Raw genomic sequence first — 16,899 nt, forward strand, 5'->3', positions numbered from 1 at the left:
ATCTGAGACTAGTGTCTCCTGGTGTTTATGTTGCATTGTGGGTAATGTAGGCACCGGGTTTTACCAGTGAGAAAAATGTGCGAAATAACAAAGATTGCTTTTGTTGAAAACTCTTAAATGTGTTTCACAGGTTGACCTGTTTGTGAAGAGAACAAATTAGATCTTAGTCATGTCCACTTCCAGCTGATCATGTGTGATACAAGACCTTAAGATGATATATTCTACTGTGATTATCATTTAGCTTATTATTTATGAAAATATCAGTGGTCCTACAAATGTTTTGTTAAAATTAACCCAGATATAATTCTGATCCCAACAATTCCTCATGTTCAACTTTAAATTCTTATGAATTTCAATGTCAAAGCTCAGCTGTTAACAACCAGGGTGAAATTCTGGGCCTCAGTGCAAACAGGCTCCTTCATGAGTGAGTGAGCGCCATCTAATGGTCGCATTTGTAAGCATTGATTCACTAGTGTTAAAATTGGACTTGGTAAGTTCCTCTGCTATCCCTGCGTTTGATTTGATGCTTAATATTGTTATTAATTACTAAATTATTATTCTAATGCTAGAAGTCTGCTGGTAAAGGCTGTAAATCTTTGTTGTGATTTATTTAATGGCCAATCAAGCCCAACACAAGCACAGGGGAACGGGACACCTCAGGAGCTCCTTGTCTCTGTCAGTCCAGAAGAAACGACACCTGACTGCATCTGCTGACATGAGCATGTTCCCTCTGACTCCGGCCCCAGTCAAACCCAGATGTCCCACAGGTGACGTGCAGCCTCGGGTCTTTACAGGACTGATGCAGCACAGGGATCTTTCTCAGCTTGTGGGATTGTAGATTTTTCCCATTTAGCTTCACCTTTCATGTTTCAGTGTGGAGACCAAACGATTGTAACAAAAAGTCTTTTATCACAGTACACAAGGAGCAACACTCTTAGGAAGGCAGGAAACTACCATTACAGAAAAAAGAAATGTGTTTGAATAAAAAGTGCTACAGGCCTTTTGCTAAGTAAAATCATGTTGAAAACACTAGAGCAGTGTGATTGTTGTACATAAAACAATGTGAACAGCTTGCTGTTTTATGACATCCCATCATAAGTGCTTCAGATTTAAAATATGAAATTCTTGTATTACAAATGTGTCACCGTCATTAGCAATGGATATATCAAACACACAGCAGGAAAGTTTATGTGTAGCAGAATTATGAAACTCGAATGCCAAGCTCCACATGGTAATTCTGTTTGGCAGGAATAATTCCACAGCGCTGAATATTCAGTGTTAATCATTCAGTGTGAGCTAATGCACAGTATGATACAATCCTCCAGCATAACGGGCAGACTGGGTAAACACATACATGGATAATATGGTATTATTGCATGACATGTCCACACTGGAACAAGGCATGAGGTAAGCACAGTAAGATAGTTTACGGTAAGGCAGAGGCCTATGTAGAAAATCCTCATGGTTCGAGATGGTAACGTCGCCTTTTTCAGCAGGAAGGCAAACATAGAAAGTACCGTCAAATAATACACTTATTTAGAATTTTGCTTCCAACTTAAGCCGTAGACCTGACATCGGGTTTGGTCTTTCTGAGTCCAGATGCTCGTCAGTACACCAGGTACTTGAATTCAGAGTAGATGAGAGGAAACATGACCGTACAGGCTCGATACAGGATGGCCCCACTCTTGAATAAAGCTCGAGGTTTGGTGCTCCACGACTCCGACTTGAAGTTGACGTAGATTGCATACATCGCCACGGCAAAGAAGTGTCCAATAAGCGTCATAGGTTTTGGTGTCAGACTGGTGGGGGGAAAAAATCATGATGTTATTCATTCAACGTCAAAATACTGAGTCACTTGTAGTTTAACCTGTATATCTAAAGAAATTGCTTGACATTTTTGGATACATGCTTATTTTCTTTCTTGCCTATTGAGATGAGAAGATATTCTCATGTTCATGGTTCAATAAATCTTTAAAAATATATTTATTATGAATTACAAAACTGATATGTACTTACATATCAGTTTTGTAATTAGAAAGTGTTGTCCTTTTTGTGTTTTCTCTTGTCTTTGTCTCAGCTTCAGACCTGATAGGGTTTCCAATTAAATAAATTATGTGTATAAAGGGAACTCTATTTATATCCTGTCACCTATTGCCTTATTGTTTTGTCCCAACTTTCTTGTGGAACTTTAATATTTGCACCAAAATAAACCAAATGAATGAACTTTACTACAAATAGCCAACAGGCTTATCTTAGCTTGGCCCAATAACAATAGGAGATGTTCTCTGCTCACTGCTCCCAGTCCAACAAATAGTCCAGCACATTACATCCCTTTAAACCGCACTGATCATTTTTCATTACACACTGGTTTTTGTTGGGACTAAACAAATGAATGTATAAAAAGTGTAGAAAGTAAGCTAATTCTAGATTTATCTCTTTTTCCATGCTATACTCAGCTGGCTAGCTGCTGGCTGTGGCCTAATGTCGAATTGATACGAGAGTGGTATTGATCACATTTCCAATAAAGGTGAAGCCTGCTGCCGATTAGAAAAGTCTTAATGGAAGACTGCTCTTTGAATTCTGTTGTTGTGGAGGACGTCATGTAAAACGTACACTGAGAGAAGTCCAATAGGTCCAGCAATGCACTCTCCACCCAGCTTGAAGTACTGGAAGCAGGCTTTTCTCAGCTCACAGAGAGAATCTATAGTGAACACAAAATAAACAACAACACGAACATGATGAGACTCGTTAAGACAATTATCTGGTGAGGAAATGATTTCAGTTTATTTTTGTTTTTATTTATTCGATGCAGTATAATAATAACAGTCGTGGGCAGAGACTCACTGTCAGTGGCTGAAAACAGCTCATACAGGGCCTGGGCCAACACATTCACCACAAAAGAATGTGATGACTTGCGTTCCCAGTGGAATCTTTTCTTTGCCTATTGAGAAGGAGAAAAAGAGGGAAAGAGCAGAGTTTAATATCGCACACTGGTCTGCAGTCTCACCTACAGCTGAGGGAATAATGGGAAAAGGCAATGGTGATGTCATAGTGTCTAAATATAGCCTCTACTTGCTGTCATAAACAAGTTAGTGGTAGAAGCCTTGATGGCCCTCATGAGTGTTTGAATTATATTATTTTTATTATTATCATATAATATGTCAATAACAATATGTTTTAAATAATCCTGACAAGAAAAGGCTGGGGGGGGGATGATTTATTGTCCATGCGCTCACCTGCAGCATGGCTGTGTCGTCGTACAGGTCGGGGATGTTGTTGAGCAGGTCCCTCCAGATGCGAACATCGTTGAGAGCGACGCTCATCCCTCCTCCCGTCAGAGGGTGCCTCATGTTGTATGCGTCGCCAAGGAGAAGCACACCTGCAAATGACAAATGGCTGTTTGTCTTGCATCCAAAATACACATAGTTTCATATTTACCTTACAAATGTGAGGTTTGTAATGAGACAATAAATTCTGTTAACTTCTTTTAAATGTTGAATCAGGTTTAAAATATTTTTTTGAATGATTCCATAAATGGTAAATGGTCTGTATTTATATATCTACTCAAAGTGCTTTACAGTACAGTTTTACATTCACCCATTCATACAGTGCATGTATGGGCAGCACTTTTTATCTATTAGGGGTAAGTTGGGGTTCAGTATGTTTCCCAAGGACACTTCAGCATGCAGATGGGGAAGACTGGGATCGAGCCGCCAACATTCTGCTTAAAAGGCTCTACCCCCTCAGCCTACTGAGGTACTTTTAAATGTTTAAACACCTTAAAAAAATATGAATTTACAGCAATGATTAAGCTTTACTTAAAACACAGACTAACAGCAAATTAGTGGACAACTGAGCAATTAATTTTGCTGAGCAATGAATTTAGCTTTTCTTTATCATACACTAATGTCCATTATGATGCAACACTTTTTAAGAAAAGCACTACACTCTACACCTGCTGAAGTCAGTTCAATAGATTCCCTCTGGCCGTATCTAACAGCACCTCAGTCGATAACACTTCAGTACCTGGTTTATTGACAGGGGAGGGCGGGAGGAAGCTGGCAGGCATGGATCTGAGTCGATCGTTCTGCAGCGCCACCATGAAAGGCTCCTGTAAATGCTCTGAAGGAAGGAGAGAAAGAGAGGAGCACAGGTGGTCCATCACTCAGCTGGCTCTGTGGATGAGAACCCAGAGGTGCACGCTGGGCACATGCACAAGAAAAGGCCCTTTTTTTCTTTTGTTGCCTGAATGTACATTTATCAATGTATCAGTGTGACTGACTCCACTGACGGCGTTTCGGCTGGACCTCTGTCAAGGTTAGCAGAGCTGCGGCTTTGATTTTGTGGCTTTGATATTTCAGCTGAATAGCGGAGCGCGCCGTGAATGTCAAACCCTTCAACAGCAGCTTCCTCAGTGGCACCGGCAGCAGACTGGATATGTTCCAGGCGAGCATTACCTCTGGCATCAATGCGTCATGAAAAGTTGTAAAAAGCCAAATCTTTCCAATGATGATCTTCAAATGCCCTTAATACACCCTGTGACCAGTTATCTCTCCACAGGAGGTCATTAGTGATAAATATATAAGAATACAAGCTCAGAGACATTTTAAAAAGGAAGCTGTATCTGATCCTTCCTGTACCTGGCAGCTGTGGGTGTATCTTCTCAGCCATGTACTCTGAGAGGTTGCGTGGCATCTCCCCCCTGACGTCCACCAGCACTCTGGTCTGCGATGAGGAGATCTGGTAGATGAGCACCGGGCTGGGGTTGGCCAGCACCAGCTCAGCGTGGTTGGCTTTAAACTGGGGACAGTCCTGGGAAGAAGCAGAGTGATAACTCAGAGACGGACAGTGATGAGATGTGACAAAGAACATTTACTTTGTTAATGTACATAAGCACATTTTTCCTTTTTTTTTATCTGTACTTTAATGAAGTAGATTCATTTTCGGGTGCTCTTCATTTTTACTCCACCACATATATCAGGAAATATTGCATATGCATTATCTGAGGGAGCAGGCTAGTACCCAGACTCAGCTCAACTCACTTTTACTTTTAATACTTTGCACATTTAGAGGCAACTCATTTACTTTTGCTCAAGTAGTAATATTATTGTGGTACTTGTACTTTTGTACTTTTTTGTCTTTTTAGTTGTACTTTTACTTAAGTAGAATGTGTGAGTACTTCCTCCACCACTTATTTTGGATATAAATGTTATGCCTCTGTTGTCCTGACTCCAGTTTGTTTAACCTTGATGATTTATTGGATAGTAGACACATTGCTTTAATCAACATTTGGAGCCTCTGTATTTCACTCTTCACACATTTCTTCCCCAAATTAATGACAAATTTATATTTAAATTAAAAATATTATGATAATAAAATAATATATGAATATACTATTAGAATAAATAAACTGTTTCATTGTTAATTAATCTGCCCAAATTTCCTCATATACTCAGTTTTCTCTTTTCTTGACAAACGACTGATATAAAACAGTGGTGTGGTTCCTGTTACCTTCATAAGGCATCCGACAAAGTGAGAGGAGGTTTGAGCTTTCCCAGAGACCAGGCTCTTCCTGAACTTGGAGAAGCAGCCATCAGCCACCACAGTCAGCGCTGCACGGATTTCCTGCAGACACAAGTTTGCACAGTGTCACACACATTGTGCATTAAACACATGGGGGGGGGGCACAGACAGTTTTCTGCCCTTACCTTGAGGTCTCCAGTTTCTTTATCCTTGTACTGGACTCCGATTACGCTGCCGTTCTCTTCCTGCAAGCTACTCACGGTGCCTTCTACGAATGTGACACTAGGGGGCACAATAGGACAGTTGGAGACTTCAGCATAAAGCATGAAGCATATTTGCAACTGATGGTAGAAATGCTTAATTCTGATGGGTAAGTAAATACTATTAAGAGCTTTTCTGTTAACCAGAATGGTATCACACAAAAAACTAAATGATTTAATGTGCAGGTGAAAGCTCCAGATGGGTTTGAGTTTTTTGTCAAACTAACCATATCATCTGGTTTTATTGGGCTAAACAGCTGAGGAACATTTGAGGACCAGGCTGGCATTACACCCCTGTTCCCTGTCACCCTCAGTGCTGTCAGAACCAGTGTCATGCCATTAGCCCGTTAGCACACAAACCACTTTTTTCCATGGCTCCACTCACTTTGGCTCGGCCCGGGCGGCTCTCCTCAGGCCCATGATGAATCGACCGTGATGGAAAGCACGTCCACACTGGATGCTCTCCTCCGCCTGAGGGTAGGGGATCTCCACCTCTGTGCTGCTGGCCATGTCATGGATCACATAGCCGTTCACCAGATGGGCATCCAGACCCTCCACTGAACCTGAGGCCAAACACAGGCAACAGGTTACTGTTTCAGAGCCTCCTTTATTATTCATTCAGTCTGTGCTGTGCACCAGTGTGTGGTTTGATGCCGACACATGAAAAAGAACAAGCTACTTCTGCGTCTGGAGAGGTTAAAGTGCTGTAGCCTGAATCTTTGTAAATATTGCTCAGTTTAAAAGTCAGTTTTTTATCATTATTAGAGTTTAAGTTGGAAAATTCACTTAATTTCCACACCACAGAAATATTCCCTATCAGCTTGTTGCAACTGTTCATTGACATATTAAGAAGTAGAGATGAGCCTATTGGGTCGCAGAGACTCAGGGCTGAGAGTCCTGCTCCAACACTGTGTCCAAGTGCTGCTGTTCCAGAGTTCACTGGAGAAGTCCTGGAAGAACAGCCACTGAGTCGTCCAAAGTCCGTTGCAACAGAGATTATTAGGTTCTATCAGAAACCAAAATCCACCTGAGCCTGTCCGGACAGACTGAAGGAAAGGAAAGGAGTCCATGTTTGGTATAAAATCGTGGGAAAGAAGTGATATCGCTCTATTACAGGAATATTAACGAAGTATTAAAGAAAACTAATCACCTAAATTCCTACCTAATACCTAAAAATAGATCATCTGCTCAAGAATTATTGTTTTGGTGAAGCTGGATCAATTTGTTATTTGGATGATTTACTGTGTAAAGTGCCACGAGATCATGTATATTTTTGATTTAGCACTATACAAATAACACTGAGTTTAATTGAATTATTTACTAAAAAAATGAGACGGGTTTATTAATCAAGTCCAGAAGAGAGTTCTTACTGATATGAGGTTCGAAAAAAGAATTCCAACTGACACTTTTAATAAGATAAAATAGTGCACGACTCACAAAGTACATACTGTGCATTTGAAGCAGGTGAGAATTTGAAAGCTTGTTCTCAAATCTTGAATATTTCTGGAACACATTATATAGTTGGGACTGAATGAGCAGAACAATGTAGATGTTATTTCATTTTAAAACAAAAATTCATCTGAGCTGCTTTGTCAGGACTATTGTGTGTCAGATGTTGTTTGTGGCAAAGAGCAAAACAAGTGTCACCACATTCTCGTTGAAATATCGCTGTGTCTGATTGGTGCAAAGAGATGTGTGATGTCACCTTTTCCAGCTCAGACCTGTCACTTCAAACCAGTGACAATCACAGCACAGACAAAACAAAAAAATGACAAAAATCTCTGAAGTGCAGCAACCACAGACATATGTTCATGTAGGACTACACATGTCAGGGCCTATAACCACTGGCACGTGCAAAAAGAGCTGAGCACAGGTCACTTCTATCACTGACCTTCCAGGCCAAGGTCTTTAAGAGCCTTGTATCCTCCCGGTTGCAGCAGCTCCCCAACTATCCTGTCAGGCTCCTTCAGGTCCCGCTCCACCACCGTCACCTTCCTCCCGTCCCGGGCCAGGACGGCCGCCATCGCTGAGCCCAGGACCCCGGCCCCAACGATCAGCACATCTGGCTCCGGGGCCACTGAGGAGCCACTGGCTGAGGCGGCGCTCTCTGTGGAAGAGATCTCGACATCTGCTCGTTTCCTTGTTCTCCGGCTCTGGAAGCAAAGGAGGGGGGAGAGCCTCAGCACAGAGCAAAGTACAAACTGAACTGAATCCATCTTCCACTGTCTACCTTTATTTAAATACGCCATCAAATAATAATAATTATAATAATAATAATAAATGATCCTATCTTTATTTGTATAGCACTTCTCAAAAGAAAGTTTCAAAATGCTTCACAAATAAAAAATACATTAACAGATAACATAAAAACTAATAAAAACACAGTGATAAAATAATTAATATAAAATAAGAATAAAGACACATGAATTTCCAGCATGACAACGCCTTACAATAATAAAAACTAGAACTGGGTCTAATCAGGGCGTGTGGTAAAAGTATGTTTCAAGCTTTGATGTAAAGGAAGGCCAAATGTGAAATCCAATATGCCCCTCTGATTTCAGCTGCAGTCCTTGAACATACAAACACACATAAATATGAAATAATAATAATTTGTGAGGAATGGTAAATGGTCTGTATTTATATAGCACTTTTCTAGTCTTGATGGCCACTCAAAGCACTTTACAGTACAGTTTGCCATTCACCCACACACATTCATAAAGTGCATCTATCAGCAGAACTTCTTTTTAGGTTACCATAGAGGAAATATGTTCTCTAAAATCCCAATCCAATGAATGGAAATAATAAAAGACTTTAAACTAAAAGGAAAACGAGTCCATCTGAAGAGTCTTACCTTTCTGCAGCTGTCCTCGGTCTTGCCGCTGCTCTGTGCAGGAGTTTGGGGGATGAAGTGGTTGACGACAGGCACAAAGGAGAGGAGGCTCAGAGGTGAATACACAACCTGAGAGAGCTTGTGCTGGTGGAAGTAGGTGATGTATGAGAGCAGCAGACCCACTATGACCAGCAGGGCTGCGGCCACAAACACCTCTTTGTGGGCCACACTCAGAACTGTGTCCGACTTTTTGTACAGGTACGTGAGGCTCGCTATTCCCAGGAAAGTCCACATCTTGTAGGATTTTAAACTATCTAATGTAAGACAGTGCACAGCTGAGACACAGGGTTTTTAGGCTGATAAAAAAATTAATAATTAAATCATAAATAAATATTCTTCATTGGTTTCTCAGGTCCTCCACAACAGAAGCCAGCCCTAAACAAAGAGTCACCTTTGGAAACTCATAATATAACTTGATCTCAGTCAGAGGGATGATGCTACTGCTGCTGCTGAAGCGTTTATGCTAATGAGAAACACGGACGAATCCGGATTCGCTGGTTCCAATTCCCGCCTCCTCCACAGTTCAACCCTCCAATCAGGAGCGACGCGATGGTGAGCAGAGCTCACGCTATCCTCCGATTGGACAACCGCGCCGGCGAAGGGCCTCCCCTCGGCCGCTGATTGGACAGCAGGCGTGCAGGATGGTAGTATGATGTGATGTCAGTGGAAAGGTGCGAGTTTCATTTATTTAACAGCAGAGAGGGGACCTGGAGGAAAGATGGCTCATGTCTGACAGGATGATCACTCTGGAGCGTAAAACGCGCATGACATAAATCCTATAGCTGCTCTCGTGTGCCATCTGAAGCAGAGATGACAAGCTGTTACCATAGTTCCAAAAGTTGTGCATACTGAAATAATCTCACTAATTCTATAAAACACATCACAATAATACACATTTTAACATTAGATGGTTTTGCTGCCAAATATATATTCTGTATTTGTAGCAAAAGGAAGTGTTACATCAGGTTTACGTTCCTCATGGTATCCAAAAAAAGGTGCAGAGTGAGAGCTCCCTCCAGTGTCCAGAGCTCTGGACAGACTAAGTGTCCTTGTGTGGTAACAGACTGCTTCAATACTCCAGAGTTAGCAAGATTATTCATCAGGAGGCAAACATGCAAACAAAGTCTGACACATCAGTTCAATCTGACAGGTGGAGAAACTGGGCTGAAAAGAATTTGACCCATACCACCTATTTTTCTCCCCAGAGATAAAAACCTACTTCAACCACTTCTAGCGTTGACTAGGAGAATATTTCAAATTAGACAAGACAAAGAAGAAAGAATGAGAATCGCAGTTAGAAAACAAATAAATACAGGAACTAACCATACCTTCATTTGAACATTTTTGTTTAGACAGCCAAACAGACAAGACTGGTATCCTGGAGATGGAGAGAATAACCTACAGAACTAAAAAAGACCCCAGAAACAGAGAGGATGCAGTAAATAGGGTATTTTAATACATACTTAAACAACACATTTCAATTACATGTGGCAAAGTTTTTCTTTCTTTTCTTACTTTCTTGTTACATCAGTTTTAGTAAAAGCAAAAATGTGTCTTAATATTTGTTAATATGATGCAATGCAAATAAGATACATTTTCTTATAGTGTGTTCAAGTATCAAGGATGTGAACCCATAGCGTTTCAGGCTGTTGATGTATTTCAACTGTGAGATGTTTCAACATTAGTCAATAGTTAATATGAACACAGCCTTGTTACATCATGGGGCAGGTGACATTTTTATATTACTAGTGATATGGTTTGAATTACATATTTAAAATGTTATATTGAATTAGTCCATTAGTCAGACTGTCTGAATCATGATCAGATTCAACTACACACAGTGTTAGTTGGTGAAACATCCGCATGTATTCAGTAGAATAACCATTAATCCCAGTGGGATGAATCACATGCTCTACATTTTAAACTTTGTGTTTGATCTGCTCTACAGTGCTTCATCACCAAGCACCTGGGTAGCACAGCTTATATTTCAGGTCAAAGGTCAGTTACACACACAGGAGGGTCAAGTTTTTATTAAATGTAGTGATTAAAGATGGATTCATATTTTTCTTGCTTTCCTGATGTGACTCTGGGTTCTCCATTCTGCTTGATGAAGGCCTGAAATAATAAACGACAGAACATTTTTTATTATGTCATGCTATTTTCTCTTCCATATTTATTAATCTACACCTCCACTCATTAAAATGGAAGAGATAAGTGGAAGAAGTGGAGACAGGTGTTTAAGTTGCATAAGATAAAATGATTTTTATTTGACAAATGTATACAAAAAAAAAGGCTGTAATATTCTAAATATTTAGTATGATCCTCACTGAGGAGCTCAGGTGGAGTCTTACCTCCATCTCCTCAAAGGTGGCAGAACCATCCTCCACTTTCTGACCAAGGCCCTGACTGAAGCTTGAGTATCGCTCCTGTTAATATTAGACATAATGAGAAAACTGTGGACAAGAACTCAAATCGACTGATTTACAGTGAATTTAAAGTTGCTGCTGCACACGTACCTTCACCATACCAGTGATAATTCCATCCTCAATGATGCGAACAGCGTTCCTGAGTCCTCTTGCAAAGGTGTCCATGGCTCCAATGTGAGCTATGAACAGGTCTTCCAGGTCTGTGGACTCTCTGCGCACCTTAGCATCAAAGTTGAGGCCTCCTGGCTGCAGACCACCTTGTTCAATGATGGTCTGAAACAGATTAGACCCCAGAGGGAAACTGATCTCTGTTCAATCGCTGCTCTCACCTAAACCTATCATGTACAGATGACACAGTACTGCTAGAATAAAAAACAGTAAATAAAGAAGTGAAGCCCAAGTGCCTTGATCACCACCTGGTGGCTTGCTGCAGTATAGGTCATAAATCCCACCTTCTCTATGTTAGTGGATGGGATGTGAGCAAAATCAACAAGTCAAAGTACAGCTCAAAATCTTTTTTCTCAATGATGGTGTCTGTCATTTTAGGTAGTTCTTATCACATTTATTTATGTTCAAGTCTTTAGTTTTCCAGTAAGTTTGGTTTGAATTAGTTATTTGTTGCTATAAAAACTAGGGATGCACCGATCAATCAGCCAGTGACCGGAATCAGACGATTTTCAGACTGATCAGCCAGGACCAGTGGCCCAACATTCTGTTAGGAAGCACGAAGAAGGGTTAGGGGATCCTGTTAGACTCTCTTTAACAATGTTTACTTATTTATTTATTTAATTCCACAGAGGGCAGATGTTTTGAACTAAATAACTCCACTGTCACCAAGTGTTTAGTCTTTGTGAGAACTTGTGTTTCTCTGCTATTTGTAAAGTCCTGACCGTACAATGTAAAGTGCTTTGAGATAATATATCTTGTGATTTGCTGATGTACAAATAAAAGTGAATTATATTTTTTCAACCAACTGTGTAAATAGGCAACCGTTTTCTAACAAGTTATATCAGCTTTATTAGGGTTTTAGTGTGTCAGTTGTATTTCCAGCTCCTCCCAGTGCCTCAGAGTGGCAACAAATGTTAATCATGTTAAAGCTAAAGCTAATTTCAACAGTGTTAAGACACTGCCACCCTCAGAGACACCATCAGCAGAAAACTTCTGTTACAAACTAACACTCACCTTCATGACCAAGGTGGTGTTCCTGATGTCCATGGGGAACTGATCTGTGTCCCACCCCAGGTCTGGAGAGCCAGTGTTTGCGTCAACCGAACCCAGCATGCCAAACCTGTGCAAAGCAAGCAGAGCCAGGATGATACAGAACATTTGGCATATGTCAGAGTAAAGCTGTCATAGAATTAAGAAGCTGAGAGTGTGTTCTCTCAGACGTTAAGTCAAATTTCTGTGAGCTGTGAAGTTGTCTCACGCAGAAGCCACGACAACGTCATGTTCGTAGGAGTGTCCTGCAAGGGTGGTGTGGTTGGGCTCAATATTCAACTTGAAGTGACTCTCCAGACCATAATGCTTCAGGAATCCTATAACACTCATGGCATCTGATGAAGGAAACAGTAACATGTGAAATCAGTAAGGTTTGTTTTGTTTAAAAACATTTGTTCTGTTTTTTTTTTTTTTTGTTGGGGGGGGGGGGCACACTTACCATAATCATACTGGTGTTTGCAGGGCTCCTTGGGCTTTGGTTCAATTAGAAACTGACACTTTAACCCAATCTGCTCTTTGTACTCTGGTGAGAGAATACACAGACATGAAGCTGTGACACACACACAGAAAACCCACAGGCCACAACCCAGACCTGGAATCAGCTGGACACTCGTGGCAACACTTACTAACAGCCATTTTGAAGAAGTTGGCCATGTGCTTCAGCTCAGCAGCAACATCCGTATTATGGATGGAAAGAAAACCTTCTCTTCCTCCCCAGAACACTGAGAAGACAAATGATGGATTAGGAATTTTCGGAGAATCATGTCAATATTTTTACATTTAGACAATTTGTGGTTGCATGCCTCCGCCAACCAGTGCAGTTTCCGTCTACATCATTTTGTATTATTTTTATTTCATATAAGGTCACCGTGACAACACCACTGAAATCTAATAATTGCATCTCTGAGTCCAAGTGACAACTGATCAAAAGCTGAATAAATTCCCTTAAGATAGTGTTGAGATACTGTATCCCATTCCAGAGGGCAAGAGCATGTTTTGTGAGGCCACAGTGACTTTAACCTTTGACCCCCAGTCGTAATCAGTTAATCTGTAAGTCAAAGTGAACACATGTGCCAAATGTGAAAGAATTCCCCTGAATGTTCCTGAAATGTCCCATTCTCCAGACTAAACACGTTTTGAAAGGTCACAGTGAGCCTGACCTTTGGACACCAAATTGTAATCAGCTCATCCATAAGATCAAGTGAATGTTTTCGCCAGATGTAATTAAACACATCGCATTCACAAAAACGTGGGGTCACGTGTGATAGGATTCCCTCAAGGCGTTCTGGAGATATCACATTCACAAGAATGGGACGGATGGACAACCTGAAAACATAAAGCCTCTGGCCTCTTTAACGGTGCAGAGGCATAAACTTCACAATCAAGTCCCTCGTACCAAAATTCTCTGCACCAAGCTTCTTGGCGATATCCAGTCCCTTCTTCACCTGAGCACCAGCGTAGGCCAGAACATGACAGTCAGGGTTGGTGGCTGCACCGTTCATATACCTGCCGCATGAAGATCACATAGGAAACATCTGTCTTATGATGGTTTTCTTTAAGTAACATCATCCCCTGCTAAAACATAGCTTAATGAGGACCGCTTGTAGTGCTATAGATCTGACCTTGGGTGGGCGAAGAGGTTGCAAGTGACCCAGAGCACCTTGACTCCAGTCTGGTTCTGCAGCTGGAGGGCCATGTCTGTGATTTCATCCAGATTCCTGTTGGACTCCTGCAGAGTGGCGCCCTCAGGGGCCATGTCTCTGTAGGAAACAGGACAAGCTGTGGATTTTGCTCAAAACAATGTCAAATCATAAAAATGCCTTTTAATACTATTTAATGCAGCTCCACTAGCACAATGCACAGGAGAGGCAGAACAAGTTGTGTTTAAATAAAATCAAGGTATTTTACGATAAAGAGGATTTTATTCCAGCATTACACAAATAGGACTTAACCCAACTTATTCTTAATTAAGTCAACTACATGAAATTCGAGTCTGCAGGCCCAGATTAATAATTTTCAACGCTATTCTCCCAGAATGTTTTTCCAGTATGAGTAAAAACATGGTAACACAGTAGTTCACAGTAGTAGTTCTGTGACTGAATGAAAAAAAAGACCTCTGGGTGATTACCTGTCATGAAATGTGTAATATTTAACCTGTGAAGACAAGCAGAGATACACAGTAAGTCCTGTTCCTTCGAATGAAGCTTGTAAAGATAACTTTGATTATTAAATTCCCTCACACCAAGCTTGGTGAAAAACTCAAAAGCAGCACAGAGTCGCCTCTTGGCTGCTTCCATAGGAGTCCCTTCATTCCAGGGCCGGTGGAGCGTCTGAAAGCCAAAAGGATCCGCACCTGAGAAAGAAGAGAATCATGTTTTAAAAGATAAATATCTGTTGACCTCAGTTTAAACTGTGGCAGCTGTGAGGCTGCAGATTTGACTAGTTTTGTTCTTTTTGTTTTTGCCTGAGTATGATTTAGTTTGTTGGATTTGGGCTTCATGTTGCCTTTTTGTAAAATAAACAGCACCTTTTTTCACTTACTCCTGCCTAAGGATCTGCTTCTTCAGTGTCATGTTTTCAGTTCCAAACCACATCCTGTGCTACATGGGACAACGAAGGTTTTTTCGAAATAAGAACAACTCAATGCATATTTTGTTGCTTTAATACATCACAAACACAATTTGATAACAAATAGGAACATATTCTTACTTATGATAGATTTATATCCTTAAAAATAATTGGGGAGCTTCTGATTGACATTTGATTGCCCGCCTCTTTCTGTGACATCACCCCCATGAAGTCAAGTGATTTCAGTCACATGATTTCCATGCTACCCTGCAGTAAAAGTCCAGTTGACTAGATTTAGTTGGAACAGGAAATAAAGAGACTGGAGCTTAGGTGTCCCACATTACCCAATGTCCCAGAGTAGCTGAATTCCCCCTACCAGTTCCACAGAAGGAGTGCCAGTAACAGACTGAGAACCTCAACCAGTCCTCCATGGTGCGTCCCATCAGCACCTGCACAGAGGAACACTGAGGAGTCTGCTCCCACAACACTTCTCTGCTTCAGTACACACACATGATCATCCAGTACACACACATGATCATCCAGTACACACACATGATCATCCAGTACACACACATGATCATCCAGTACACACACATGATCATCCAGTACACACACATGATCATCCAGTACACACACATGATCATCACCTACCTCCTCTGCATTGTACTGTTTGAAACACAGGACGTCTCCTGGCCCAGCACTGGGGACATATGGGATCCTGGGGATGCCTGTGCAACATTTCATGAAACAGAGGGTTATATATATATATATATGAATATTGTTTGAATATATATTCTCAGCTTCTGACATGCAGTGAAAGATTTAGAAACTGTAAGTTAGAGGAGAGTACACACACACACACACAGTCAACCATGTTATATGTTTGGTTCCTTCGTCACCTGCTGCAACAATACAAATAAAGTGAATTGTTAGTTTTGCTTAATGCGGCCTCCAGTGCTCCGACGCGAGACACTAACGTCACATGCACGCACACGGACGCACAAAAACGTCCAAACAAAAAACGTGTATGCACCCGTTTCTAGCATTAAAGTGTAAAGTGATTTACCCGCAAAGAAATCCTCCCCGGCTGACATTTCCTCCAGAGCTACTTTCTAGGTTCCTGTTTGCAGGCGAGCAGCAACTTTCAGTCCACGTCCCTCCTCCTCAACAAAGGGTGCAATTCCCTTTTTCACACACAAGGTGTCACTAAACCTCTTTAGAAGCCCACCGTGTTCTTGTGTCAGACAGCAGCTCCGTTTGAATCATGTTTAATTCTGAGGTTTAGGTCAAAACATTTCAAGTGAAAGTGTCGTTTTATATAATAATAAATGTACAAATCTTTATACAATACCATATTTTCAATCTCTCAAAAACCTCTAATACAAGTCCCAATTATGAACATATACATACAAAACACGTGTTGTTAATAAATTGACCATCCCCTTCAACAGATATGCACACGTTTATTTTCTATCACAATCCTGATTTCACATGATGTAAATATATTCTAGTGTTATATAATATTGTATGAGGTATGGTATTCTTACTTATGTTAGAATGTGTTGTGTCTAACTTAAGACACTACAATTTAATACTAATATTAGAAGATACCAATTGAATTATATTTTTTCAAATATTTGCAAAACAAGCATAAAAAATGAAAATGAAATGCCACTTTCTCCTGTGGACAACATGGCTGTCATTTGTAATGCTTGTAAAATATCTATGTTGAGTATCACCACAAAATGTTCACATTACACATAATGCATGTGAGAAATTGATATTTGATCATAAAATATATGCAATATCATAAATTGCTGTAAGCCTGATTATGATATTTAGTTGACTTGAGTTTAGTAATATTTTAATATTTTGGTTGTTTTGAATGATAGCAATAATGTATTCTTGATTGTAATGCATGAACCTATGTTAGACAGAACAGGAATAAGTTCAACTGGAGCAAAGATGACTAACCTCAAGGCTGTGAAAATGTGCATCATAATGTTAATTTTCA

The 16,899-nt window shown here is 40.6% G+C and overlaps 2 protein-coding genes across 2 annotated transcripts; both read right to left on the reverse strand.

Annotated features, from left to right (window-relative positions):
• Window positions 1-580: 580 nt before the first annotated feature.
• sqlea (squalene epoxidase a) lies at window positions 581-9,125 on the reverse strand. Its single transcript, XM_034611915.1, has 11 exons — window positions 8,635-9,125; window positions 7,675-7,936; window positions 6,169-6,346; window positions 5,709-5,805; window positions 5,512-5,625; window positions 4,641-4,812; window positions 4,027-4,122; window positions 3,237-3,379; window positions 2,845-2,941; window positions 2,614-2,701; window positions 581-1,799 (listed from the first exon to the last, which is right to left on the reverse strand). Exons 1-11 carry the CDS (start codon window positions 8,905-8,907, stop codon window positions 1,607-1,609), a joined length of 1,713 nt encoding a protein of 570 aa, XP_034467806.1. The 5' UTR covers window positions 8,908-9,125; the 3' UTR covers window positions 581-1,606.
• A 981-nt stretch (window positions 9,126-10,106) lies between these two features.
• Window positions 10,107-16,054, reverse strand: LOC117777257 (xylose isomerase-like). Its single transcript, XM_034611916.1, has 14 exons — window positions 15,952-16,054; window positions 15,537-15,613; window positions 15,262-15,334; window positions 14,558-14,670; window positions 14,446-14,471; window positions 13,940-14,077; window positions 13,714-13,823; window positions 12,944-13,039; window positions 12,757-12,840; window positions 12,526-12,652; window positions 12,282-12,387; window positions 11,190-11,372; window positions 11,025-11,099; window positions 10,107-10,788 (listed from the first exon to the last, which is right to left on the reverse strand). The coding sequence occupies exons 1-14, from the start codon at window positions 15,977-15,979 to the stop codon at window positions 10,705-10,707; spliced, it is 1,320 nt and encodes a 439-aa protein (XP_034467807.1). The 5' UTR covers window positions 15,980-16,054; the 3' UTR covers window positions 10,107-10,704.
• Between the last annotated feature and the right edge of the window lie 845 nt (window positions 16,055-16,899).

Source organism: Hippoglossus hippoglossus, chromosome 16, assembly GCF_009819705.1.
Source record: "Hippoglossus hippoglossus isolate fHipHip1 chromosome 16, fHipHip1.pri, whole genome shotgun sequence".
NCBI lineage: Eukaryota > Metazoa > Chordata > Actinopteri > Pleuronectiformes > Pleuronectidae > Hippoglossus > Hippoglossus hippoglossus.